At 35.5% G+C, this 27,849-nt stretch overlaps 10 protein-coding genes across 10 annotated transcripts; 7 read left to right on the top strand and 3 right to left on the bottom strand. All coding sequences in view use genetic code 12, as the record gives it.

Annotated features, from left to right (window-relative positions):
- Positions 1–136: 136 nt before the first annotated feature.
- On the top strand, positions 137–1,159 carry DASC09_030340 (uncharacterized protein; the record flags this gene model as incomplete). Its single annotated transcript, XM_064996633.1, has 1 exon — positions 137–1,159. The coding sequence occupies one exon, from the start codon at positions 137–139 to the stop codon at positions 1,157–1,159; it is 1,023 nt and encodes a 340-aa protein (XP_064852705.1).
- A 154-nt stretch (positions 1,160–1,313) lies between these two features.
- Positions 1,314–2,093, bottom strand: YJU2 (mRNA splicing protein YJU2; the record flags this gene model as incomplete). Its single annotated transcript, XM_064996632.1, has 1 exon — positions 1,314–2,093. The coding sequence occupies one exon, from the start codon at positions 2,091–2,093 to the stop codon at positions 1,314–1,316; it is 780 nt and encodes a 259-aa protein (XP_064852704.1).
- A 910-nt stretch (positions 2,094–3,003) lies between these two features.
- On the top strand, positions 3,004–5,271 carry DASC09_030320 (guanine nucleotide exchange factor; the record flags this gene model as incomplete). The annotated part of the gene is made up of 1 exon (XM_064996631.1): positions 3,004–5,271. One exon carries the CDS (start codon positions 3,004–3,006, stop codon positions 5,269–5,271), a length of 2,268 nt encoding a protein of 755 aa, XP_064852703.1.
- A 626-nt stretch (positions 5,272–5,897) lies between these two features.
- DASC09_030310 (ABC transporter ATP-binding protein) lies at positions 5,898–8,378 on the top strand (the record flags this gene model as incomplete). Its single annotated transcript, XM_064996630.1, has 1 exon — positions 5,898–8,378. The coding sequence occupies one exon, from the start codon at positions 5,898–5,900 to the stop codon at positions 8,376–8,378; it is 2,481 nt and encodes an 826-aa protein (XP_064852702.1).
- Positions 8,379–8,878: 500 nt separating this feature from the next.
- On the bottom strand, positions 8,879–10,744 carry FRE7 (putative ferric-chelate reductase; the record flags this gene model as incomplete). The annotated part of the gene is made up of 1 exon (XM_064996629.1): positions 8,879–10,744. The coding sequence occupies one exon, from the start codon at positions 10,742–10,744 to the stop codon at positions 8,879–8,881; it is 1,866 nt and encodes a 621-aa protein (XP_064852701.1).
- Positions 10,745–11,683: 939 nt separating this feature from the next.
- On the bottom strand, positions 11,684–12,850 carry DASC09_030290 (uncharacterized protein; the record flags this gene model as incomplete). Its single annotated transcript, XM_064996628.1, has 1 exon — positions 11,684–12,850. One exon carries the CDS (start codon positions 12,848–12,850, stop codon positions 11,684–11,686), a length of 1,167 nt encoding a protein of 388 aa, XP_064852700.1.
- Positions 12,851–18,867: 6,017 nt separating this feature from the next.
- DASC09_030280 (uncharacterized protein) lies at positions 18,868–23,241 on the top strand (the record flags this gene model as incomplete). Its single annotated transcript, XM_064996627.1, has 1 exon — positions 18,868–23,241. The coding sequence occupies one exon, from the start codon at positions 18,868–18,870 to the stop codon at positions 23,239–23,241; it is 4,374 nt and encodes a 1,457-aa protein (XP_064852699.1).
- A 927-nt stretch (positions 23,242–24,168) lies between these two features.
- Positions 24,169–24,393, top strand: DASC09_030270 (uncharacterized protein; the record flags this gene model as incomplete). Its single annotated transcript, XM_064996626.1, has 1 exon — positions 24,169–24,393. One exon carries the CDS (start codon positions 24,169–24,171, stop codon positions 24,391–24,393), a length of 225 nt encoding a protein of 74 aa, XP_064852698.1.
- A 258-nt stretch (positions 24,394–24,651) lies between these two features.
- DASC09_030260 (uncharacterized protein) lies at positions 24,652–25,681 on the top strand (the record flags this gene model as incomplete). The annotated part of the gene is given in 2 exon segments (XM_064996625.1): positions 24,652–25,318; positions 25,329–25,681. Coding segments are annotated over 2 exon segments (1,020 nt in total).
- Position 25,682: 1 nt separating this feature from the next.
- DASC09_030250 (uncharacterized protein) lies at positions 25,683–26,479 on the top strand (the record flags this gene model as incomplete). The annotated part of the gene is made up of 2 exons (XM_064996624.1): positions 25,683–25,948; positions 26,461–26,479. The coding sequence occupies 2 exons, from the start codon at positions 25,683–25,685 to the stop codon at positions 26,477–26,479; spliced, it is 285 nt and encodes a 94-aa protein (XP_064852696.1).
- Between the last annotated feature and the right edge of the window lie 1,370 nt (positions 26,480–27,849).

The raw sequence follows: 27,849 nt of genomic DNA, 5'->3' as shown, positions 1-27,849 counted from the left end.
CTCATTATTTATTCCTCTTTTCTTGTTAGTCCTGTTTTCCCATCAATAAAGGCAGTATTAGTGTTACCGTGTCTAATCTGGTTGGACATCTATTCGTACTTATCCATTTTTTTCCCGCAAAGACATCATGCTCACAATGGAACTCTTTATTGTTAGTCTCGTTTTTATGGCTGCTATATTCCTTACCAGGGAAACCTATATTAAAAAGGAATTTAATGAAAGATACAATCAATTGGAACACCATAAAGGTGCGGTGATAGATACCAGATTGAAACCTTACAAGGAGCAGATCGAAACATTGAATCTGCTAGCCGAAAAAAGCTCGTCAATGCTAAAATTGAAGAATTCTGAAATATTGAAATTGACAACGGAATTACAAGCTAAAAAGGATAAAATTGAACAGCTAAATAATGTTATTGTTCAAGGTTATGGTAAAGTGGGTGTCGAAAATGTGGAAGGACTTCAAGCACTTACTTCAGTCATTGATGATTTGAAGGAAGCCAATAATGATTCTAAAATCATGAATAATAAATTAGCCTTTAATTGCATATTGAAAAAACAGGAAAATAAGACCTTGGTTCACGATATTCAGTTATATGTCGACGAGAACAAAAGATTGGAGGAAATTATCAAGAATCTTTTGGTGACAGTGAGCAGCACCAAATCCCAAATGGAAAGCATTCAAATGATCATGAATTCTTTTGAAAAAGAGTGGCTATATCTCTTAGAATCCTCGAAAAATGAAATAAACTTATTAAAGAAGTCAATATTGAAGAGGCATCTTGAAGTTTCAAATAAATTATCAGAAGAGAAGTTAGTTAATCAAACAAAAGCATTTGTTGCTAAACAATTACAATTGAATCAAGAGATAGACATGAAGAATCAACAATTAACAAAATTAAAGGACTGTTTCTTCCAAAGTCTAAAGCAGAAAAACAATGAGATTAAGGACTTGCTTGGTGATCATGAAAAGAATCATAAACTAAAATTGCCATTGACAAAATCCAATAGCACCAGTCCTCAGTTTCAACCATCAATGTTTCACCCATCTTACTCTCAATTCAACGAAAAATCCCAAATTGAACGCCTTCAGCTGTCGTCATCTAGAAGAACCAGTTCAACTTTGGTACCTAGCATAAACTCATCTATCAGAGTATAACACATAATCTTTTATTATCATCCTTTTTTCTTTCTTTTTTTTTTTTCTTGTTTTTTTTTCTCTTTTTTTCACTTAGGGCATTTTTTATCTTTTTACATTCTTCGTCGATCATTCAACTAATCAAGTCATCGCATAATTCATTATATAGTATAAATTAGATAATTATTTTCTTTTTCTTTTTGACGGTCTTAAATACCTTGCTAGGATTGCCTAGAAGCTGTAATTTACTCACATTTTCTATCTTTGATTGTGAACCTTTATTCTTGAACGCCTGTTTCGCCAAACTTTCGATATCAGCGTCATCAGCAAGTGTCCCTAGCAGTCGGGAATTTTCATTTTTTGCATTCTTTCTAAGAAGTGATTCAATCTCAAAACTAAGTGCCTGCTCTTTTTGGCTCTGTTCTAACTTTTTTTCAAGTTTCTCCATGGCTGTGGCCTCATCATTCATATCGACGGAGCCATTTCCGTTCTTTTTCTGCTCTTCTTTTGCTTTATTTTCTGCTTCTTCTTTTTCAAGTCTCTCCAAGGTTTCCTCCAAAGTCTCATTTCGGAATCTTTCTGCCTCGTCATTACTTTTATTCACATAGTTCCTCACCGCCCCGCTTTCAATAATATAATCAGCAGTCTTTGGATCGGTACGATACTTGATCACATTAGAACATCGGGGACATCTTATTGTGAACCTGAATATCTTGAGTCCCAAATAACGCTCATTAGTGGTCTCTTTTTTGGCGTTAAATTTCCGGCTTTTAGAAATATACTCATTACAATTCAAACATTTCAATGAGAAAGGTGCCATTAGCCTAACATCCTGTAATTGTGGCCCCGATTTGTTGTTCTTTTGCTGTTTTTTGAGCTTCTTTCGAAGCTTCTCAAAGTCTTCCTCATAGAACTCATTGCCCCTATATTTGTTGATACTTTTTCTTTCAGACATCGTTGATCCAAATATGAGAAAGATAAAATGATTTTCTGAGGCATCTATCTCATCTCTTTTTTTTTGTTAATGGTTCAACATGCGCTCTTACCCGCTGGAGAGTCTCACTATAATCCCCTTCTTTACCCAAAATGAAACTTATTAAAATATAAGTGTATATCATTATAATAAGGACTATATTGAGAGTCTTGAGCTCACTTGGATGCATTCAGAAGTAATTTCCTGGAAGCGTCTTCCCAAACAGGTCGTATTGGCCAAAACTCTAGATCATTGATTGACAGCTGCCTACTCGATCGAGTAATTGTTTTTTTTAGAATATCCCTGGTATACACTATGATTACAACTATATTGCGCTTTATATTATGTGGCTGCGACATACCTCCTTTTATATTCCTGAGGCTATAGAAACCTTGAGCCGTTAAAACGGTTCCATTCGTAGTAAGACTGCAACAACCTTAGCAGGAGAATGAATGCATTGGATGAGAGCTTTTCTCCTAACTAATACAATTACCTGAAATGCAATTTTCTAGTTTTATTGTTTTTTGCATTCTGGGTGGTTTCTCAGACTCCAGTAAAATGTTGCAGTGCTGCGTCTCACGACTCTACCCCCACCCCCCACTAATTACAATTTAATCAATTAGAGCTCCTTGTTTGGAATGTTTGTTATCCAATATATATATATATATATATATATATATATATATATGTATAAGTGATATGTATAGGATTCTTCGTTAATAAACAGGGTGACAGCCATTAGAGGTTGTGGTGTATACAAATCACAAAAGAGAAGAAAAGTGAGCACGTGACCAACAATTTGGGTTTACCGCAGGAATCAAAACACAACAACAAACAAATCTTAGTGTTCCCCAGTTACACAGCAGCAAGCTAAATCATTTTCAGCACTGCCATGGAATCGCCTACAATATCAACCACAGAGTTCATTCAGAATGGCTCTCCATTGGCTTCAATACACTCGCCAACGCTGACCACTAATAACTTAGTCACTCATCTTAAAGAATCGCTTCAACTAGCACAAAGTGAATTGAATCAACAGATTTTTGAAAACAGTGAGTTGAAGATCTATAAATCAAAGTTCGAGGATCTATCAAACGATTACAATATTTTATCCGGTAAATTTGACTCCCTCGAAAGTGAAAAGAAATTCTCCGATATTGAAATCACCAACTTGCGAAAAGAAACCGAAGAGCTTTCATCCCAATTGTTTCTGGAAGCAAATAACATGGTGTCTCAAGCAAGAAGGGAAGCTTTTGATTTTAAAAAATCCAACGATTCATTGAAAAATGAAATCAGCGAAAAAGATAATTTGATCCATATTTTGAAATCCCAATTAACCGATTTAAAGAAAATGTTGCAAGATCAAAGTGTGCCGACAACAGCTGATTTTTCAGTTGATTTCGAAAATAGTAATCATGATAAAAGCAATATTGAAATTAAATTTTATCCGGATGATAATATTACTGATACAGCTGACGGAGATGTGAAACAAATCGCTTCCAGAAATCACTCAACTGGCAATTTGTCCATTAGCAAACCTGCAGATGGGGCAGGAACATCAATTAACTCTTACAGTATATCTAATTTTATTTACGCGCCAACTGTGCAATCTTTGAGATATGACATCAAAGGGTACCATCTATTTCAAGAGTTTGGAGAAAAGCTATATCATGACTTCAAAGCTGGTCACCACACCAGCAATTCCAAAACTAGCTACTTGGAAATCAAGGACCATAAATTTTATAGGAAACTTTTAAATGATGATATTGAACCAACTTTAAGGCTAGATGAAGCCCCAGGTGTCGCATGGCTATCCAAGAAAAATCTTATCACAAGTATGTTAATCGGTAAAGTTAGTATAGAACCAATTTCGTCTATTAACGAATCTTACAAAACTGATGTGGTACTACATAGTATTTCAGACACCAATAATACTTCAAAGATTGATGATGAAGATAGTACTGCTGCCGCCTCTATTAATGAGCCACCAGTAGCATTTGAAGATCCGTGCTCATTATGTGGTGAGAACAGAAATGATACTTTGGACCATAGTCGGTTGTATGTATTGAAGGTCATTGGTACCAAGACTATTAAAAAAAGAAAAGATGGAACCCCGCCAAACCAAACTGCTTTTTCCAAATTTGTTTCTAGTAATAAGGATAAAGAAAACACGATCACGATTGTTCAAGAATACATTGCCAATCAATATCCTTTGTGTTCATACTGTTTGCATAGAGTCAGATCGGTTTGTGAGTTATTTGCTTTCCTTAGGGGCGTTAAGGCTGGAATTTGGAAGTTTGACACTAAATTGAGCTGCCAAAAAAATTGGATCGAATGTGTTAGAATCAGAACTAAGATCTTTTATAGCAGGATTGGTGTCATCGAATCTTCCAATAATTTAATCAACAATAACAGTTTCACCTTCACACTGAGTCAATTACTCGGTGCTGAAAGTTTGGGGACTAATGGCTTTGATAGGATTAGTAATAGAACCAGTGGATATTTTAGTAACTACGGATCAAGAATGTCCAGTCCAATTATGGCTAATTTTGCCAACTTTGTTAACAATAATGGCAATAATGGCCCTACAAATAGTGTTTCAGTCACTGCAGGCTCTGAAACTGAGGTTGAATCCTCTAGCAATATGAAAAACGGTGGGCTATTCAGTAACAGAAATAGTATTATCAATAGTTTCTGGGGTTCTAGTAGCTCCACAAACTCTTCTAGCACTCCCGCTCCAGAGGTGGTTTCTCCAACCACACCTAAGAGAAAAGAAAAAAATATGTCAGTTTTCAACCAGACGAATTCTTCTTTCAATTCTGACAAGTTGGAGGGCAAAATTGACGAAGTTATTGTTACAACTGAAAATGGCAGTCCATTCAGGCAAGCTAAAGAATCATTAACCGATAAAGTTGACACAGAACCAGTAAAGATGGAAATTCCACCTACTATTAAACTTGATCCAAAAAATCTGGAGGAACCACCTGCACTTGTTTCTGAGATCGAGAAATCTCCAACTGCAGATCACTCTGAAGAAGAAGAGAATGGCAGCGGTAATCCTCAGTTTTTGGACCTTAAGCTTACGTCTCCTGCAAAATCTGCCGGTTCTGAGGTTGAGAGCGACACTTTTGTGGATGCTGATCCAAATGTTGTAGACTAATAGTAATAGTTTTTATTGTTCTTGTTTTTTGCTTTTCTTTTTTGTTCTCACTATGTTATTTCTGTGCTCCTTCTACGTTATTTCTTTCTTTATTTCATTTTTCTCTCATTTTTCTCTCAAAGTCTTATACTATTCCCTAATGATTTTTATTTTTTCTACAGTTACTTATCATATTGTTTCTATGTTTACCTGTTATAACTTGGTTAGAGAACATTTACATTGTTTCGGTATCGGACAGCCAGCTGTAAGTACCCCCGTGCACGTGCTAGTTGCTTTTTTTTTAATCGTCATTTCCAATTGTTGAGCAGTTTTTTGATCTCGGTTTATATATTATAGATATCGTTATTTTGGACACAAACTACAACCGGCCATTCTTGCTTCATTTTCGTGTTGTATAAACTATTAATTGAAGTCTGATATATGGTTATATTCTCGTTTCCAGAAATTGGCGTTCAAAGAAGTAGTGTTTGAAAAATAGGGACATTAATCCGGCTCATATTTATGACACATAATTTTCAAAGAAGCTAAATTTAATATCCCTTCTGATAATTCGATTTGGATCTCCTATAATCTTCTTTAGTTCTCTGCTGCTTTTGTAGAATTACTGCACCGAATATTAATTTATCATGCTGCTGGTATTATTTACAAAATTTGGAGGTGTGAGTTATCGGTCCTCGAAATCTCTTTTCCAATGTATAGTGCCAAGATTGGGCCAAATCACCAAAGATCAGCTGCCACGGTACTTTCATAACTCATCGAAATTGTATACCAGACTTTCTTTGTTAAAAATAGCAAAAGGACTGCATATAGGTATCGCATCACAGGCTGGGGTTATTTCCAAATCGCCCATTGGTGGGATTTATTCAAGAAGAACTCTTTCCATAAAAGAGGAAAACAATGATAAAGATAGTAAAATTGCTACTAACAAAGAGCACTCACGGGACTTGGAATACATGAGCAACTCTGCGAATTTCAAATTAAGCGAAAGGAAAGATGATTCTCAATCTGGATATCCTGACGTTGATTCTTTAAAAAAATTGTTCCGTTTGGCAATCCCGGAAACCAAATTGCTATTAATTGCTTTTTTCTGTTTATTGATTTCTTCCACAATCAGTATGCTTTTGCCTATGATTATCGGGAAGTTGTTAGATACTAATAATGCAAAAAATGATACTGATGCTGCCTTCACTGATTCCACTGGTAGTGAGGAGAACGACGGATGGTTAAAGAACTTTATGTCATCATTTCAGAGCAAAGGAAACTTGGTCGATAAAGATGTTGAGAATATCAGAATTTTTGGATTACCGTTGAATGTCTTTTTTGTCACTTTGGGTACTGTTTTCCTTATTGGAGCGCTTGCAAATGGTACAAGAATTGTTCTATTGAAAACTATTGGTGAACGTGTGATTGCCAGATTAAGAGTTCGTATCTTGAAAAAGTCATTGGAACAAGATGCTGTTTTCCTTGATTACAACAAAGTCGGTGATTTAATTTCCAGGTTGACAAATGATTCCTTTATTATTACCAGATCTGTCACCCAAAATTTGTCTGATGGTATTAGAGCTGTAATCAGTGGTGTAGTTGGCTTATCCATGATGTGTCTTGTTTCCCTCAAGTTGACTGGATACTTGATGTTATTGGGTCCACCATTGGCTATTGGAGCAGCAGTATATGGTAAAAAAGTTCGTAATATCTCTAGAAAGTTACAAGAAGAAGTCGGGTCTTTGACTAAGGTCGCTGAAGAAAGTTTGTCTTCAACAAAGACCATTCAAAGTTTCAATGGAGAAGTCACCGAAATCCATAACTTCTCTAAACAAGTCAGGAGGGTTTTTGATGTTGGGTTCTTGGATGCGAAATATACCGGTTTATTTTTCGGTACTACTGGTTTTATCGGAAATTGTGCATTGCTTTTGTTACTTAGTGTGGGTACATCTATGGTCAGAAATGGAGAAATCACTGTTGGTGATTTGACTTCATTCATGATGTATGCTGTATATACTGGTTCATCTATGTTTGGGGTCTCCAATTTTTACTCCGAATTGATGAAGGGCTTGGGTGCCGCTTCTCGTGTGTTTGAACTTAATGATAGAAAACCATTAATTCATTCCACTACTGGTAGGAAAATAGATTCTCTGAAATTAAGGGCTGAGATTTCTTTCGATAATATCAAATTCTTCTACCCTACTAGGCCAAATTCAGTTATCTTCAACGAATTGGATTTTACAATCAAATCAGGGGAACATGTATGTATTGTTGGGCCAAGCGGATCGGGTAAATCAACAATTATGCATTTGTTATTGAGATTTTATGATCCAGCTACCGGTGCAGTGAAACTTGATGGGGTTGATATCAGAGAATACAATTTGAAAAATTTTAGAAGAATTATTGGTGTCGTGCAACAAGAACCTTTATTGTTCAGTGGCACCATTGAGGAGAATATCAAGTATGGATACCTAAATGCCACCAAAGAAGAAGTCGACAGAGTAGTAGAACTATCCAATTGTAACAAATTCTTGTCCAGTTTTCCTAATGGGTTACAGACTGTCATTGGTCCAAAAGGTGCACAGCTATCTGGGGGTCAAAAGCAAAGGATTGCTTTAGCTAGAGCTTTAATTTTGAGGCCAAAAATTTTAATTTTGGACGAAGCCACCAGTGCTTTAGACTCTGAATCTGAAAATGCAATTACCAAAACCATCAATAAAAGAAACATTGAAGGGTTAACTACCATTTCCATTGCTCATAGAATTTCAACTATCAAGTCTGCAACAAGAATTATTGTTTTGAAGAATAAGAAAATGGTAGAAACTGGCACCTTTAATGAATTATTCAATGATGAGAATTCATTTTTGTACGAGCTATTGAGTGCCCAGGGAGCTAGTCCAGTACAGGACGCGGCTAATGGAACTGGTCAATCACCGCGCGAGACGGAAGATAATGAACATGAAACACCACGCCAAAGTGCCATCATCCATGATGATAGAGAAATTGAAGCCGAACTTTTGGAGAAAGAATTGGTTGATTTAAAGAAAGAACTTGCTAGATTGAGATCCACTGCTAACAAGAGTATTGAAAATATCGAGGAATCTCTTGAAAATTTGAAGCGTTGAGAACTTTTTTTTCTTAGTAATTTACTGATTCCTAACTATTATTATTATTCCTTATTTTTATTCCTTATTTTTATTTTTTTGGTGACATTTGTAATATAGATAGATGCTAATCATTTTGATATAAATGTTATATATATGCATATATATATTAGTTTGATAAATAATAAAGCACGATCCACCCAACGGCCAGATCAAAAATGCTTTTAAGACCAGGATGAAACCATGTATATTGAAAAAGTTCCTTCTTACTAATTGTCGCATTTAGACCTGTTTTGTGACTAAAATAGCCTTTTTCCAGGAGGCACTATATATATTAACAATTCGAAATGATGAGAAATGTGCATATGTAATATTTATTTAGAACCCTTCAGTTCATGATAGGATTTCGATATGATGCATAAATTATTTTGCTATTGAAACTAAGCGAGCTTTTGAAAGCAGAAAACAGACAGGAAAGGAAGGAAAAAAAACTAAGAAATGGAGAAAAAGAGGATGAGAAACTACCAACCGAAATTCTCAGTATGCAAGTAGACTTCCTTAACCTTAGAGCTCTTTTCCAAAACACTAGTTTGTAGCGCAGCGACACTATTCCCCACTTCAAATTTCATCGACTGAGAACCAGAACACACAATCATATTTTTGCTGCCCAAAGAATCCTTAATATCAATGAAAAGATCTTTGATTATAGGCTTGAAATTAAAAAGATTGAGCAAGCTATTGCCCTTATTGGAATTGGTAATATTGGGCAAGAAGGGTTGTTTTGGCTTTGTCTGAAAGTGACGATTTTCTTCAGAAGAAATAGATTCTGAATCAAGAGGATTCGTGGCAGCATTTGAATCTTCGATATTATTAACACAATAAACATTAATTGTTACAATGCCAGATTCAATAAGACTCTTAGGAACAGATTCTAATTCATTTCTGACCCACTCTAAATCTTCATCGAACCTTATTATCCAATCCAACCTAATTTCACGAATCCTGGAATATTTATCGATCATTGATCTAGAACCAGCCAACAAGAATGGTAAAACGGCAGAGACACCAGTTCCATTGGCAAACAAGTACAAGTTTGTGAAAGAATCATATTCTCTTGGGGTACCACCATAAGGGCCATCAATAAATACCTTCATATCACTGGTCATTGATTCAGGGATTTGATTATAAATTTTTCTAGTAAGCCCTTTTTCTGGTTTGACTAGGAGTCTGATATTTTCTTGGTCGTCATTTGGAATGTTGCATATGGAAAAAGGGTGGTTATCCAAAATTCTCATTCCTGGGACTCTAATGAATAAATGCTGGCCTGGTTTCCAATGGAAATCCATGCCTTTATTTTCGATGGCTATTTCGAAGCTTTCACTGACTCGTGATCCATTCTTAACCAAGAATTTTCTGGCCTTGGATGATCTGGTTTTTAGAAATCGTTTTCCTGGTTTCAAAGCAGTTTTCACGACAAACCTCCATAACACTTGACTTCCCCATAATGCAACTGTAGCATATAAGTAATTTTGAGAGCCCAATTCTGGGTAGATATGAATATACAAACTTATACAAAAACCGATACCACAGAGCCAGTGCAAATGAAAAAATAATTCGTACCACCACTGTCTAATGGATGTATAAGATGCAAAACATAACCAAGTGAAAAATACTGTTGGAGGAATACCATTAACAAACATCTCATCCGTCCTCTGCTTATAGCTCACTCTTCCAGCTCCACCTTCCTTATATGCTTGGTAATAGAATGGAATAATGTGGACCCACGCCAAAAAATAAGCAATAAAAGAGGCCCATCTATGATAAACATTGAGTCGCTCATAACTCACTCCTGTCCAAGTGCTGATGATATTTGACTTCCCTGATAAAATGAGGATGAATGGAATAAATGCCATGCATTCTAGAGCAGCACGGATCGCCAAAGGGGGACTGCCAAACCCGCTGCAGGCTCTATACCAGACTTTGGGTATGAATGTATAGCATAACACATACAATAGGGTCAGACATAGTACTGTAACATTGGCAACCGAACAAGGAAGCCCAAGGTATTCACAAAGGGTTATTGGGAGTCTTCGATAAGTAATATACCTATTAAATGCAACGATTTTATTGAAAAAATTTGGTCTACCAAATACCTTGGATCTATTGTTTAAATCTTCCTCATCCACGTAGCTAAAATGAAGCCTTTTGAAGATGAATAGCCCTATGATAACCACCAAATAATAAGTCATGTATTTTCCATATTCGGCTTGATATGCCCAAGGATGAGCTGCTTGAGACTTATGTTTTAGTTCTTTATACAAGGTGGTGTTGACATCATTGATACACCAAACTCCTTCAGCGTATAGGTCTCTCTTCCCAAAAACCATGGTAAAGTTAATATACTTGCAACAAATAATGTGCTTTCTGGTTAAATAGATTGTTTTTTTTTTGCGGTTCACCATGATGCTGTTCTCGTATTTATAATATTTCTTGGGAAGTATTTAACATTTGAGCACATTTTACCGAAACTGTGATGGTGAGCAAATTTGAACAAGCCAGGGAAAAATTTTCGAACGAGTGAGGCCAATATACCATAAATGGCGAGGAAATTCAAAGATAAAAATGATGAAGAGAAATCTTCGAAAGATCAAGACATTTCAATGAAGCTTTTGATGATTTCTTTGATGATTTCTTTGATGTCTATAGCCAACCGATGAGATGGGGAAAGTAGAGAAAAACTTACAAAAAAAAAACGATACTCTCGTGATCAAGCACATATATTGATGACATCTAATAAAGAGTACGGCACAATCCACAATCCGATAATTGCTTCGGTATTGAAAATAGCCTGATGATTCTATTGGAACACTTTTAATTCCCTTGTGGCAAAATATACTCGAGAGTCTGACCAATAACGTGGATTCCCCCACTTTTATTGTTGAAAGAAAAAAATCGAAAATGCCTCTGGGCATCTTGGCATAAACAATTTTTGGGGATAAATTTGCTCAATTTCACGTTTGAGGTGATCTACAAAATCAAAATTGTTGATGGAGTTAAATTCTCTGTCTATGAAATGCCCACTGGTGTTAATAATTATGAACCAAAAAAAAAAAAATCAAAAACAAACTGGGTTCTGAAGTCCCATGATATTATCTAGAAAAAAAATTGACATTACACTAATGGGATAAGTGTAAACCAAACCTATCAAAAAAAGCCCAAATATGCTAAGCAAAAAAAAAAAACTCCCCAAGATGACAAAAAAGCGAAAATCAATTGCACGCGAATAGATGTGTTTAAAAAAAAAGTTGGAATTAATCAAGTCAAGTTCAAATCTTTCCCAAAATACTGTTTAGCTTATCGGTGTACAATGTTTTACTCTTATACATTACAACAAGCATATCAGGAACTTTAATAGTTCCCACAACTGGTACTGGGGCTTGACCAACCCCGGCTTTGGGTCCGATTGAAATTCCAAGAGCTTTTTCCTTTGCTTCGTAATCTTTGAAACCACTCTTGTTGCTGGTAACCACAGCATGGACATTTTGCTTCAAGACTTGGATATGCTCTTCTCGGTAATTCATATTTTTGCCGGGAACATTGTTAATATCACCAATGGCAAAAATATTTGGGTAATTTAAAGTCTGGAGGGTCTTTTTGACTTTAACAAAACCTCTATTACTAAGATCCAATTCTTGTAAAGTGGTTGGTGGCAAATTTGGTTTAGGACCAGTGCAATTATAAAAAACATCAACATCTTCTATAACGGTATTTGAGGACCTAAGGATAACTGTGTTAGGATCAGATTCATCAAATAATGCCACATCATGGAACATCAAAGTGAGGTTCATTTCGCTCAAATAATCCTTAATTGAGGATCTAATACTGTGTTTATAGTTTTCATCCAACACACTATCAGACGGATGAACACAGATAATTTTTTTTTGGCCTGTGCCTAATTCTTTCTTGAACTTATGGCCTAATTCCCCTGCTAACTCAATCCCAACGAATCCTAGCCCAGCAATAACAACTTTTTTAGCAGTCTTGAGTTGTTCCATTTGTTCATTAACATATTGGTCCATTTGACCCAAATTGGCCCCAAATTCATTGGTGAGTATGGGATTTGTCCAAATTGAACCTGTTGCTAGAATGAGGATATCATGAGGGATATTGATTTGCTGATTGCTTGCCATCAGGATGATATCGGTAGATTTATCATCAAAATTTGTAATATCCTGTACCACGACAATTTTTACCTTGTTATTGATAATTGAAGAAAGAGGTCTTGTAACTTGTTTTGAATTGAACCCATCAACAACAAGCCTGTGACTGGCCATAACGTTTAGGGCATAGTCCCTGTTCGATATCAAGGTGATTTCGTACAGTGGGTGGGCCTTTATGAGATTGTTTGCAGCAGAATTACCAAAGATTCCCCCACCTATGATTGTGATCTTTATTTTTTGTGTAGACCAAGTGGAGGAAGAAGGAGCTGTCATTATAATCAATTAACTTAAAAATCCTATATCTTTATTTTTCACCTGAAGGTACAATTTTTTCTTTTATTGGCATAAAAAGTAAGAATGTTGTTGGAGGTGTCGACCATTAAATAAATGTCATTATCCATATTTGAAGAAAAAAAAAACAATCAAACATGGAATGGACGATATCCCTAGAGCGATAAGATCGCCGATGCGAATTAACGTCTATTCATGCACATAAATTACAACCGCAAAACACTCGAGTAAGTCAAAGAATAATACAACTCAAAATATACAACACAAGAAATAGAACACAGCAAATAGAGCACAGCAGATACAGCATAACAATAAATACAGTTTGGGGTTCCAAAATGCAATGGATGTCCCTGAAATAATTTGCAGAGCTAAAGAAAGATAGAAAAGATAGACGAAAATCATGCATCGGACAGGTGCTAATTTTTTAAAGCTATAAAAAAGTTTCTGTCTAAAGTAAAGCGGAAATACACCAAACATGAGCTTTCTAAGTATTACTAACTATTACAAATACATATTCAATAAAGGTGTCCATCTTATCTATGGAATTGAACTTCATTTTTCGTTATTTCTTTACGCAATGTCTAGTTATTTCCGACAGGGTGGCTAGGAGAAAAGGTCATCGCAGAGAGTTTTTAATTCTCATACAGTGTCCTCTTCCCATATATGGGTGTTGCCTATAGGGACTTCTTCAGTATAATACAAAAATAATAGCCAAAAAGAAGTAGCCATTGAAATTGATTTAAATCTGACACTAACAATTGTTCCGAAAAAAATTCCTTGAGCTTTTTTTCTTGTGCGTCGATATTTGTTACCGTGACAATGGAGAAAATAGAGACATATAGCTAGATAAAGGCAGCCAGAGCGCAATCGCATACATATAGCTAGATAAAGGCAGCCAGAGCGCAATCGCATACATTTTTGCAGCGAGAGCGCAGCGGGTTTGTATGGGGCGAAAAAATGGTTGTTAGCAGAGTGCAGCGAGAGCGCAATGGGCTAGCAGCGAGAGCGCAATGGCGATTATGGGCACTTTAAGTGGGGATATTTGGGATCTGAGAAGTGGAATGTGGAGTAGAGAAAAATAGTATTTTTATAATGTCTTTATATTTGAGATATCTTGGATATTGAAAATGGGCAAAGCGGGGGTGCGGGACCCGTTCAGTGGTGGAAATGTACCAGAGCAGCGGGCTGAGCGGGGAATTTGAGGTTTGAAAAAGGACGATGATCGGGGCCTGAGCTGGATGATTTGTGTGGTAATTAAAATATAAAAGAAGATGAGTGAAGAGAAAGTGGAGGTGATTTGATATATTATGAGGATAGGATGATTGATCAGGGTATTTATATTGAAAATCAGAGCGGTCAGTTGGCGGAGAATTGCGGTGGTTTGTGTGATAATATGGTGATGAAAGTTTGAATGTAATGAGAATTATTTTGGGAAATAGAAGATAAGGAAAAAAAGTAAGTATATCATCAATATATTTAGGAGATCTGGAATTGATTAGGTCAAAAAAATGGAGAAAATCGTAGGAAAATGTAGGAAAAATTGAAGATGATAGTTTTGATGGTCGGGGTTGGGTGTATGTATGAGATGATCCTATATTTTGAAAGAAAAAAAAAGGTTATGAAAAAAGTAGGATCAGTTATGAAATAGTTGGGTGATTTTAATATAGGTTTGATGATAATAGTTAGGATTGAGAATAAAATGTGGCGGAAAAATAGGGATGGTAAAGTTTTGGTGAAGGTCGGGGATCTTGTATGGGTGTGTGGTTGAGAGATGGGAGGTGAATGTCTATGTAATTTAGAAAAAAAAAGATTTATGAAAAAAGTAAGATCAGTTATGAAATATTTGAGAGATTGTATTATAGATTTGATTCTAAAATATCAGATGGAAAGTAGAATGTGATAGAAAAATGAGGATAATATGGAATTTTGATGGGATATGTGTAGTAGAGAAGGAGATTATGGGGATGATATTTTGAGACTATTTTTTATTCAATAGAAAAAGTAAGATTGTTTATGAGATGATTGATTGATTTTAATATAGATTGAGATGTAAAATGTTGGATTGAGGAGAAAATGTGGGAGAGAAATGAGGATGATGATGATTTTTGATGGGAGTGGGGATGAATGTAGGTAAGAAATAGAGGTCTAGATATTTTTGAGAAAAAGTTATTGAAAAAAAAAGGAGGATTGTTGATGGAATATTTGAGAGATTTTAATATGATTATAATCATAAAATAGGTGATTAAAATAAAAATGTGTAAGGGAAATCAGGTTAGATGAATTTTGGTGATGGTCGGGGGTCATGTATGTGTGTGAATTTAAGGGTCAGGTATTTTTGAAAAAAAAAGTGAGAGAGAAAAAGAAAGATTGTTTATGAAATATTTGGGAAATTTTAATATAGATATGATTGTTAAGTAGGAGATGGAATTGAAAATGGGGTGGGAAATCAGGTTGGATGATTTTTGATGGGAGTGGGGATGAATGTAGGTAAGAAATAGAGGTCTAGATATTTTTGAAAAAAGATATTGAAAAAAAAAGGAGGATTATTTATGGAATATTTGAGAGATTTTAATATGATTATAATCATAAAATAGGTGATTAAAATAAAAATGTGTAAGGGAAATCAGGTTAGATGAATTTTGGTGATGGTCGGGGGTCATGTATGTGTGTGAATTTAAGGGTGAGGTATTTTTGAAAAAAAAAGTGAGAGAGAAAAAGGAAGATTGTTTATGAAATATTTGGGAAATTGTAATATAGATATGATTGTTAAGTAGGAGATGTAAATGAAAATGTGGTGGGAAATCAGGTTGGATGAATTTTGGTGATGGTCGGGGGTCATGTATGTGTGTGAATTTAAGGGTGAGGTATTTTCGAAAAAAAAAGTGAGAGAGAAAAAGGAAGATTGTTTATGAAATATTTGGGAAATTGTAATATAGATATGATTGTTAAGTAGGAGATGTAAATGAAAATGTGGCGGAGAAATTAGGTGAGTAATTTTTGAGGAAGATCGGGATTATTGTATGTATGAGAAATAGATGTGTAGATATTAATGGAAAAAAAAAGAGAGAGAGAAAAAGTAAGATTGTAGATGAAATAATTGAGATCATTTTATGTGGATAAGATCATGATATGGAATACCTAGGGATACAGTCGCGCAATCCGCCGGAATGCCATACATTGCAGCACAATCAGCCGGAATTTTTAAATGATGAATACTGGGTGGAAATGGCTAGTAATGATGCTGTTGAAATCTGGAGAAGATGCTGAGCAAAAATATATAATTTTATCTGAAAGATAATATAATGTGGTAGAGATATTGGCGCTTGAAATGTGCGTTGCACAATCAGCCATAATGTTTTGGCATAATCCGCGGAAATATGCAGGGGGTTTGGGACCCCGTTCCACAATCAGCGGAATTCTCTACATCTTCAGCAGAAATCATTTGAGAGCTAACGAGGGTGAGATACCCCTTTGTATTGGGCGAGCAGTATTATGTCTGATATTGAAGAAAGCGAAGGTATGGCGAGGATTGAGATTTGTGTGAGTATTTTGTATGGATTAGAAGAGAATAAACTTTAAATAAAGCATAAAAAATGGAGAAGTATTAAAGAAGATATGTGATTATTGTTGAAGCTAGGATGGATTAAGATGTGTGAATTGTGGAGGTATATGAAGTCAGAAATTGAAGGCAGTGTTATCATTTTCATATTTCAAAGAGTTTGAGATGATTCTGAAAATATTGGAGGATAAGAAGGAGATTTGCGGGAGAAATGTGGTGGAGCATGTTGTGCGGTGCCGTGGGTCATATGAAATTGAGGGATAGAATATTTTTGAGAAAGAGGTCCCTATGGAAAAAGTAGGATTATAGTTGAAATATTTGGGAGAATTTGATATGATTAAGATTAAAAAAGAGGCGAGGGAAATAAAAATGTGGTGGAAAATGGGGATGTCAAATTTCGAGTGATGGTCGGGGTATTATATTGAAGATGAATTTAAGGGTCTAGTATTTTCGAAAAAAAAAGTGAGATAGAAAAAAGAGGATCGTTGATGAAATATTTGGGAAATTTAAATATAGATATGATTGTTAAGTAGGAGATGGAAATGAAAATGTGGTGGGAAAATGAGGTGATGTTCGAAGGTCATATGTGAGTATAAGTGAGAATTTAAGGGTAGGGTATTTTATGAAAAAATCAAATTGAGAAAAAAGTAAGAATGTTTATGAAATATTTGGGAAATTTTAATATGATTAAGATTAAAAAATAGGAGAGGGAAATGAAAATGTGGCGGAGAAATTAGGTGAGTAATTTTTGAGGAAGATCGGGATTATTGTATGTATGAGAAATAGATGTGTAGATATTAATGAAAAAAAAAGAGAGAGAGAAAAAGTAAGATTGTAGATGAAATAATTGAGATCATTTTATGTGGATAAGATCATGATATGGAATATTGAGAAATAATTGAGAGATAAAAATAGGGTATGTTGAATTTGTGTGAAGGTCGGGGGATGATGTATTGTGGAGAAATGAGGGAGATTTATTTTGAAGAAAAAGAGAGTGAAAAAAAAAGTGAAAAAAAAAGTGAGATTGTTTATGGAAAGTTTGAAGGATTTTATTATGATTAAGATTAAAAAGTAGGTGAGAGAAATCAAAATATTGTGGAAAAATGAGAATGTCAAATTTTGGATGATGGTGCGGATGTATGTATGAAGATGAATTGAATGATGAGATATTTTGAAAAAAAAGAGAGTGAAAAAAAAAGTGAGATTGTTTGTGGAATATTTAGGGATATTTATTATGATTTTGATTGTTGAATAAGATATTGAGGTTGAAATGTGGTGGAAAAATGGGGATGTCGAATGTTTGATGATGGAAGGTCATATATGAGGATAAGTGAGAATTGAATGTTTGGGTATTTGATGAAAAAAAGGAGTTGAGAAAAAAGTGAAGGAGATATGTTGAGAATGTGGAAGAATTGATATGGATAAGAATATAATATGAAATATTGAGGTTGAAATGTGGTGGAAAAATAGGCAGAATGGTAATTTTGATAAGATGTGTCTAGTGGTAAAAAGAGGATGTATTCTTTGGTGAAAAAGTGGGGAATTACCTAGGGATACAGTCGCGCAATCCGCCGGAATGCCATACATTGCAGCACAATCAGCCGGAATTTTTAAATGATGAATACTGGGTGGAAATGGCTAGTAATAATGCTGTTGAAATCTGGAGAGGATGCTGAGCACAAATATATAATTTTATCTGAAAAATAATATAATGTGGTAGAGATATTGGCGCTTGAAATGTGCGTTGCACAATCAGCCATAATGTTTTGGCATAATCCGCGGAAATATGCAGGGGGTTTGGGACCCCGTTCCACAATCAGCGGAATTCTCTACATCTTCAGCAGAAATCATTTGAGAGCTAACGAGGGTGAGATACCCCTTTGTATTGGGCGAGCAGTATTACGTCTGATATTGAAGAAAGCGATGGTATGGCGAGGATTGAGATTTGTGTGAGTATTGTGGAAGGATTAGAAGAGGATGATTTTTAAATAAAGGATAAAAAAGTGGAGAAGTATTGAAGATGATATGTGATTATTGTTGAAGCTAGGATGGATTAGGATGTGTGAATTGTGGAGGTATATGAAGTCAGAAATTGAAGGCAGTATTATCATTTTCATATTTTGAAGAGTTTGGGATGATTCTGAAAATATTGGAGGATAAGAAGGAGATTTGCGGTAGAAATGTGGTGGAGCATGTTGTGCGGTGGCCGTGGGTCATATGAAATTGAGGGATAAAATGTTTCAAGAAATATTATCTTCAAGAAAAAACTAAGATTTTTATTTGAAAATATGATGATGTTTATTGAAGATTAGATTATAATATAGAGTATGGAGATGCGGTAGTGTAAACACGAACTTGCATTTTATGGTAAATCAAAAAAAAAGAAAAAAAAAGAAAAGAAAAAACCTTGAACCACAACGTACAAGAAACTTTATCCAAAATGAATCAAGTTTCAGATAGAATATCTGTCCTTGACGGATTCATTATAGATAAAAAAGAATGGCGAATCATATCCACGAGCTCCGAACTCATTACCAAGCTTGGCAAAGCTCTGAAGAAGAATCTTTCAGCGTGTGATCTCAAAGATATCCATTCCACCTTCAGTACCACAAATGTTAGCTTCCACGATCTTTCTGAGCTCATCCCACATATCACAATGACAGAAGTATTCATCAAAAAAAGTAGAGATGGTCGTTACCAAACCAAGAGCCGTAAATTTAGCGGCTCCTCCAAGCACCAAGCCACCATTATCAAATTAGCTGGTAACAAGAACTATTACTTGATTCATCGCAAGAAAAGTGACTCTAGCATGGCTTACGATATCATGGGATCCTCCAAGGATATCCAGTTTGTTAAGTCCAATACAGCTTTGAAACTGTACTTAGGAGATCCCGTGGTGTCTCAAAATGATAAGCACTTATTAATCCAGCTTCAATCCCACGACATCAAGGAAGAAGCATCGGAATTATTCATTTTTGGCTACCAAAAAACACAAACCAACCCTCCTATCATCATTGCTTCGTCCTTTGGCTTGGGCTTTGAAAATTTCTACAAAATTCTTGACCCAAACACTGTCCATGCCTATGCAGCCGTTTTCCAACATATCTATCCCATTTTCAAGTATATGGCGCAATTCGAATATACGGAAGATGACCCGACCTCCACGTTGGACCCAAAAAAGCAGTTGAATGATGCACAAGATGTAGAAACCAGATTTGAAGTTCTCGCCAAATTTATTTTTTCATTGATTGAAACTGAAGCTTACCACTCATTGCTCAACAAGTTGGTGGTTTTGATGATTACCAAGAAAACATCTGATATCTCCGATACCACCATCAAAAGGTTTGAGTCTAATGAAACCATCTTGAGGCGTCTTGATGTCCTCAAACACATTATCCGGTTCGCTTATGTCAACCGCGATGTGGAGTCAACAATAAAGTACATTGGCAATTTTCCGATCCAAGGCTCCAATTTTATTTGGTTGACAGTATTGTACACCCTATTAGTAAAAGAAAAGGGCACGAAAAGGGTATTTGATTGTATTTTATTGGACTCAACTACCGTGGTCGTCGATGGCATCACCATAACGCAGCAACAGTTGTCTGAAGGCCATAAAAAATTGTGCACCGATTTTTTTGCAGAGGCGGGCAGAATGCAAGAGTTTGTCACGGGGGATACCAACATTGACAGAATTTTTGATAGCTTTGTCAAACTCTCCAAGGAAAATAAAATCTCCCACTCCTTTTTGAATTTGGTTGGAGAGGAAATTCCCGATGACTTGAGGTTTGGCTTAAAAGAAAATCTTCCAAATCATATTTTGAAATCAATCAAGGAAACATTCATTTTTTTGTCGTCGTTGTTGTTGAACTTGTTCTTCTTGGAGGCTGGAAGTTTCAGATTCCCTGAGGTCCAAGTCTCCAAGTTTGCCGCTGAAGATATCTGTCTCAATTGGGACATCGTTGAACAAACAATTTTCTTGGTTGCTAACTACTCCAAGAAAAGAGTTCGTTCTGCCAAGATGAGGTACTTGAGCCAAACCACTACAAAACTAACAATTTGGTTACTTCTATTACGGCCGGTGTTTATTGAGATACTCAAACTATACCCTGAAACTGACGAGTTGGACGAAAAGGGATTGCCCTTGCCTGATTCAAACATTTTTGCTGATATTTCTGTTGATGATGAAAATGGCGAAATCATTGAGATTGCTGCTTCAAACTTATTATCCACCTGTATTTTCACCACCGGTACCAATTTCATCACCAAGCAAAGTTTTAACAATATATTTCAAAACATCTTTCCCTTTGGAATCCGTGTTGGGCGCCAAGCATTTATTTGCTTCATGAATAATCCTGAAAATGCTGCAATGGCTCGACTTATTGATGCTGTCAATATTGCTGCCGATCATTCCAATACCACGGGTAACAATGTTTATGGGCAAAGAATCATGGGGCCTGAAGGAAGAAGGGCATTGAATGAAGTTTCCTCTTTTGACGTCCAAAAACTGTTATCAAAAAAATGGTTAGATTTTATTGGCACGCCAATCGCAATTCAAAATAACCAACCCGAGGCTGAAGAACGACAAAAATACATCTCCAGTACTGAGTTGTTGGCAAGTGGAAAACAATTATATGGAGCCAGCTTCGAGTTCAGGTCCGCCCAGCAAGCAATGTATACTTTGGACATTGCAAATACCAACAAACAAGCGGTTTTCTTAACAGCCTCTTGTGGTTTTGGAAAAACTACAATCGTCAATCTAGTCCATAACATCAACAAGCATGGATGTGTAAACTTTGTATTAGCGCCATATGTGATGTTGGTGGGCTATCTAAATAAAAGGTTTAAAAAATCCATAACGTGGAACCGCTTAATGGAGGATCCAATCAATAATATTCACGGTGTATTAAATATCGTCGGGTCATTTGAACTATTAAAGAATCAAAAGTTCAGAACGTTAATTGAGACCGGGTTCATATTTAATAAAAAGCTCAATCATTTGTTTGTGGATGAGGCTGACCTTTTAATTAGGGAGGATGGCTTCCGAAGCTTTCAGCGTAGCTTATGTAATCTTGGTGACAAATTCAACAAGTGCTTATTTGTATCAGCAACATTTGAGCCTCAAATCATAACAAAGTTGGAAAAAATTATGAATTTCTCAAGTTCAATGAAATTGGAATCAATTTCTGAAAATCCCCTCGAAAAAAAAGTGTTGTTGAAAGTGGAATTGGAGGACTGGGCTCATTGCCAAAGACTCATCTTTGGGGTTTCCAAAACTTTCCAAGAAACGATTCTCATCTTTTGTGAGTACAAAAACCAAGTTCATGAGATTTATGGCGACTTGGTACAAAAAGGGCTAGATAAATTAGTTTCTGTGGCAAAAATTACTGGTGATGATAATTCCGAAAAAAAAATCCAGTTGGCAGAAAGTTTGGCTGATAATGACTTTCCTCAGATTGTGGTGTGTTCAACGATTTTAAGTGTTGGAGTGGATATTCCCCGTTTAAATAAGATCATCATATGTGGCAATTTTGAGCCCCATACTTATATTCAGATATGCGGGAGACTTCGCACTGGCGGGTCAATTATCCACTGCATAGATAAACATATCCGTGAAGGTATGGTTGATTATCATAGCTGCATCACCAGGCAAGTAAATGACTTTTATCGAACTCAAAATAAGGGATGCCTCAATTGTTGTAACATTGAGGATGACAGGTTGATGGAGGTTTGCAATTCTGCTTCATTCACAGATGACAGGTTGATGGAGGTTTGCCATTCTGCTTCATTCACAGATGATCCTGATCACTTCAATGACGACTTGGGTAATGATTTGGTTGAAACTCATTCAGATTTGGAAACTGGTCTTCCACGCGACAACCAGATAGAGAAGACTTTCAAGCTGGATATTGTCATCTTCAAAGAAATCGTCCAAGCTGGCTCTTTCTCAAACTCTGTTGTTGGTATCACTGACCTCCCATTCATAGTCTTTGACCAAAAAAACTTGCCAGTATTGATATTAGCAACATTCGAATATTTTACCGATTATGCCATCTGTCACAAGTGTCGCCTTTCAAAAGATGTGTATCATTTTGACGGGTCGTGTCATTTCAAGGTTATATATGATGCCATTCTTTTGAATTACATTACCAATTTTCGCCACTTTCCTTGTCTTAAAGGGTCCATTGATGAAAAATTGCTGTCTCTATTGAGAAGTGAGTCTTTGATAATTCAAATAATAAAAAATACTTTCACTAAAAAAGAAGAGTACAAGAAAAGTATTGAACAGTACCAAAATTTTAAAAAGTCTCCTGAAATCCCCAAGCACCTTCCCTATGTTCCTCTTTATAAATATGAATTGATTTTCATGAAAATCAAAGACAGAAAGTTAAACCCACATTTTCTCTGCTTGAAATGGAAACAAGAAATAATGAAAACATTATGGTCCCGAGAAAATGGTTTGCCTAATTTCGCCGAGGGGTTGAGAGGATCAAAACCTATAGCAAGTACCCAAATGAAGAGCTTGCAGTTTCCAAAAGGCAGTTGCTTTGGCTGTGGGGGTAAGCACTCATATACTAGTAAGGATAAAGAACCATGCCACAAAACTATGAAGCACACAAGTCAAGCGATATTTTACTGGATTTTGACCGACGATTATACTCAAAAAACGATATTGCCTGGAATATTGCCCGAAGCTCCTGACTTTATTTATATATCAGATTTGTGGAAAATTTTGTGCTCGCAACATAATGGTTTTCCATTATACAAAAGGGTCGCTGTGAGTTTTTTTGAAAAGTATTGTCCTGATTTTGTGTGATTTCAACTTATTTTTTCTTTCAATACTTCCTTCTAAACTCATGTTTCTTTTCAGAAATATTGTCTCGCCATATATGTAAAAGCAGCACAATATATTACAAAGCATCTAATTTAACGGCGCATGCTGACTGATGGATTCTCAAAAATGCAAAATAAAGCAGACCGTCAAATGAAATGCTATTATGGTTTGGAATATTCATAAACGTCTTAATCTATTGGTCTTTTGTCACTTCAAATGAGTGGTTCAATCAGGAGAGCTAGAAATTGTAATCTTTTTTTTATGAAAGTGTGTTTTTTTTATGAAAGTGTGTCACCCGACCACAACAAAAAAAAAATACAAAAATTGGTCTCATCAAATATTTTATGTCTAACACTGAGCAAATGAGAGGAAGTGAATGAGAAATAAAGTTGAAGAGTAGTGCATAACAAAGAGGGAACAAATGAGATGAAGAGTGGCAAAAGTTATTTAATTTGCCACAAACTTTTTGCTGTGAGGTCACAACCTCTTGTTTATTTTGGACGAGGTAATTGTGGATTTCAGTGTGAAGGGTGATTTGGTGTTGTTGATTTTTGGTGGGCATAGCACATGAAGGAAACTGATGTGATAAAAGCTTAATAATAAAATTGGAGGGATGCATCTTCCATGGCGTACTTTTGGATGGGTAAATTTATGGATATTTTGTGCTATGATGAATATGTATATGAGTTGATAATGTTTTCGGGACATAAAACAAACATCTTGGCAGTGTTTGAGGTCTAATAATAGAATGGAAACAATTATAGAATTTATTCTGATCATTTTTTCAATATTTGATGAGCTTGCACTTGTGGCTTGCTATTTGTATCTCAAGAATTCACATTTGATTCAAATCATTGACTGTTATTGGTCAATATCCAGCTGAATGTTATAATTTTAGATCTTTTGGATATGATGTTCATGGTTTCGTGGTTGGATTTTGGAAGATACTGGTGCATGCAATTGGTCAGTTTCAACAGCATGGCAGGCTATCATAATGATGATGTCGATAGTGGTGGAGATAATGAAGATGTTGATATTAATGATGATGGTGGTGGAGATAATGAAGATGTTGATATTAATGATGATGGTGGTGGTGGCGATAAAGATGATGTCGATTGTGGTGAAGATGAATAAAATCAAGGCATTGATATTGGAGAAGGTGATTCTGAAGATTGTGGCAATGAATGTGGTTAAGAAGATGGAGACGATGGAGAAGATGATGATGACGATTGTGAAGATGTTGGAGATGTTGGTAGTGATGGAATTGATCTTGATGATGATGTTGGAGAAGATGTTGATTATGATGATGTTGATTATGAAATTGAGATGTTGATATAGATAATATTTATGATGATGAAGATTATGTTGATAGTGGTGATGATAGACAATATAATGTTGATGTTGATGTCGATGTCGATTTTGGTGGAGAAGGTGATGATGAAGATGAAGATGTCGATAGTGGTGGAGGTTAATGATGATATTGATGTTAATGATGTTGGAGAAGACAACGATGTTGATGATGAAGATTTTCATGATGACGTCGATTGTGGTGGAGAAGATTATGTTGATAGTGGTGGAGATAATGAAGATGTTCATGATTATGATGATGCTAATAGTTGTGAAGAAGATAATGATGATGGAGAAGATGACGAAGATTATGTTGATGTTAATGGTGTTGGAGATGTTGATGGATGTGAAGATGATGTTTATCATAATGATGATGTTGATTGTGGTGAAGATAAAGATGAAGATGTCGATAGTGGTGGAGATAATGATGATGGAGATGATGATGAAGATGTTGAAGATGTTGATGATGATTGTGAAGATGATTGTGAAGATGTTCATGATGATGTCAATTGTGGTGAAGGTGATGATGTTGCTTGTGAAGATTGTGGCAATAAATGTTGTTATGGGGATGGAGCAGATGATGTTAACGATTGTGAAGATGTTGGAGATGTTGATAGTGATGGAAATGATCTTGATGATGATGTTGGAGAAGATGTTGATATTGATGATGTTTATGATGATAATGATGAAGATAAAGGTTATGTTGATAGTGGTGATGATAGACAATATAATGATGATTTCGATTGGTGGAGATGGTGATGGTGATTGTGGAGACAATCTTGGTGATTATTGTGATGCTGAAAGTGAGGGTGAAGATAATCAAGGCATTGATATTGGTGATGGTGATTGTGAAGATGTTAATGATGAAGATGATGAAGATTTTTATAATGATGGAAATGATGTTGATGGGGTTGGTGAAGATGTTGATCATTATGATAATGCTAATAGTTGTGAAGATGATGATGATCATAATGATGAAGATTATGTTGATGTCGATGTCGATAGTGGTGGAGATGTTAATGATTGTGAAGATGTTGGAGATATTGATAGTGATGGAAATGATCTTGATGTTTAAGATGTTGGAGAAGATAATGACGATGGAGAAGATTATGTTGATAGTGCAGATGGCGATTGTGAAGAAGATTGTTGTGAAGATAATCAAGGTATTGATGAAGAAAACAGTGATGGTTAAGATCATGAAGGTTAAGATCATGATGGACAAGATAACAATTGTTAAGATTATGATGGACAGGATAACAATGGTTAAGATCATGATGGTGATGCAAAATCATTCTAATACTAACGTTCTAGAGATTGTGTTTGAAAATTCATTGTCGGTGTTGTGTGGTCACATCCCCCGCAATGAACATACATTATCACCAGTATTCAAAGATGTAGTATCCCTGTTTTAGTGCACCTAGCTATATAGTGGCAGAATCAGGAGAGATTTTCAAATGACTATTTTGTAGAAATCGCTGCAAATGGTATTGGGAAAATCTGAAGAAAATGCTGAGCAAAAATAAGTAAGATATTGTGCTAGGGTGTACATATATAGCTCATTTTATTGCTTTTAAAGAATGATTTCTGTTTTGATAGTTTTTGGACGGTCATTTAACCAAGTAGCCGTGGAAGTGGTTCCAACCGGTAGGCAGGTCGGTCTGTGATGCAGACCGGTAGTGATGGTCGGCCGGTCTGTGGATTCAGGAGGGTGCGGACACCCTGTATTCATGTACTCCAAAAAGGTGGTTCTTTTAATTGAAGACATTTAATTGAGGCAATTTTTAAGTGTTGAAGATGTTTTTGATATTATTATGTTTGTAAAGGTGTATATTTTTAATATTAGTCATTCAAAAGGAGTTCTGGGGAAAAATAATTTCAAATTTGTCCAAAAATGAGGTAAATTTCAGATTTCTTGGATGTTTGAGATGGCATTGCGAAATAGGAGATATTGTACGATTTATTTTGTGAATTTTCAATATTAATTACCTAGCTATACAGTCGCGCAATCTGGAGAAATTTAACATGATTAAGAGGAATTCTTTGGAATTTGACGAAGAAGGGTGACATACCCCTGGGTTTATCAGGCGAGTAATATATGTCTGATATTGAAGAAAGCGATGGTATGGCGAGGATTGAGATTTGTGTGAGTATTGTAAGGATTAGAAGAGGATGATTTTTAAATAAAGGATAAAAAAGTGGAGAAGTATTGAAGATGATGTGTGAATTGTGGAGGTATATGAAGTCAGAAATTGAAGGCAGTGTTATCATTTTCATATTTCAAAGAGTTTGAGATGATTCTGAAAATATTGGAGGATAAGAAGGAGATTTGCGGGAGAAATGTGGTGGAGCATGTTGTGCGGTGGCCGTGGGTCATGAAAAATTGAGGGATAGAATATTTTTGAAAAAGAGGTCCCTATGGAAAAAGTAGGATTGTAGTTGAAATATTTGGAGAATTTGATATGATTAAGATTAAAAAAGAGGAGAGGGAAATAAAAATGTGGTGGAAAATGGGCCATGTAAAAGTCAGGGTGATGGTCGGGGTATTATATTGAAGATGAATTTAAGGGTCAAGTATTTCCAAAAAAAAAGATTGAAAAAAAGAGGATTGTTGATGGAATATTTGGGAAATTTTAATATAGATATGATTGTTAAGTAGGAGATGTAAATGAAAATGTGGTGGGAAATCAGGTTGGATGAATTTTGGCGATGGTCGGGGGTCATGTATGTGTGTGAATTTAAGGGTCAGGTATTTTTGAAAAAAAGATATTGAAAAAAAAAGGAGGATTGTTGATGGAATATTTGGGAAATTTTAATATAGATATGATTGTTAAGTAGGAGATGGAAATAAAAAATATGGTGGGAAATCAGGTTGGATGAATTTTGGCGATGGTAGGGGGTCATGTATTTTTGAAAAAAAAAGTGAGAGAAAAAAAGAAAGATTGTTTATGAAATATTTGGGAAATTTTAATATAGATAAGATTGTTAAGTAGGAGAGGGAAATGAAAATGTGGCGGAGAAATTAGGTGAGTAATTTTTGAGGAAGATCGGGATTATTGTATGTATGAGAAATAGATGTGTAGATATTAATGGAAAAAAAAAAAGAGAGAAAAAAAGTAAGGTTGTAGATGAAATAATTGAGATCATTTTATGTGGATATGATCATGATATGGAATATTGAGAAATAATTGAGAGATAAAAATAGGGTATGTTGAATTTGGGTGAAGGTCGGGGGATGATGTATTG

This window comes from Saccharomycopsis crataegensis (genome assembly GCF_037102585.1).
Source record: "Saccharomycopsis crataegensis DNA, jcf7180000000084, whole genome shotgun sequence".
In the NCBI taxonomy this organism is placed as follows: domain Eukaryota; kingdom Fungi; phylum Ascomycota; class Saccharomycetes; order Ascoideales; family Saccharomycopsidaceae; genus Saccharomycopsis; species Saccharomycopsis crataegensis.
Note: the sequence above shows the minus strand (reverse complement) of the source record. Positions and strands in the feature narration are given on the sequence as shown.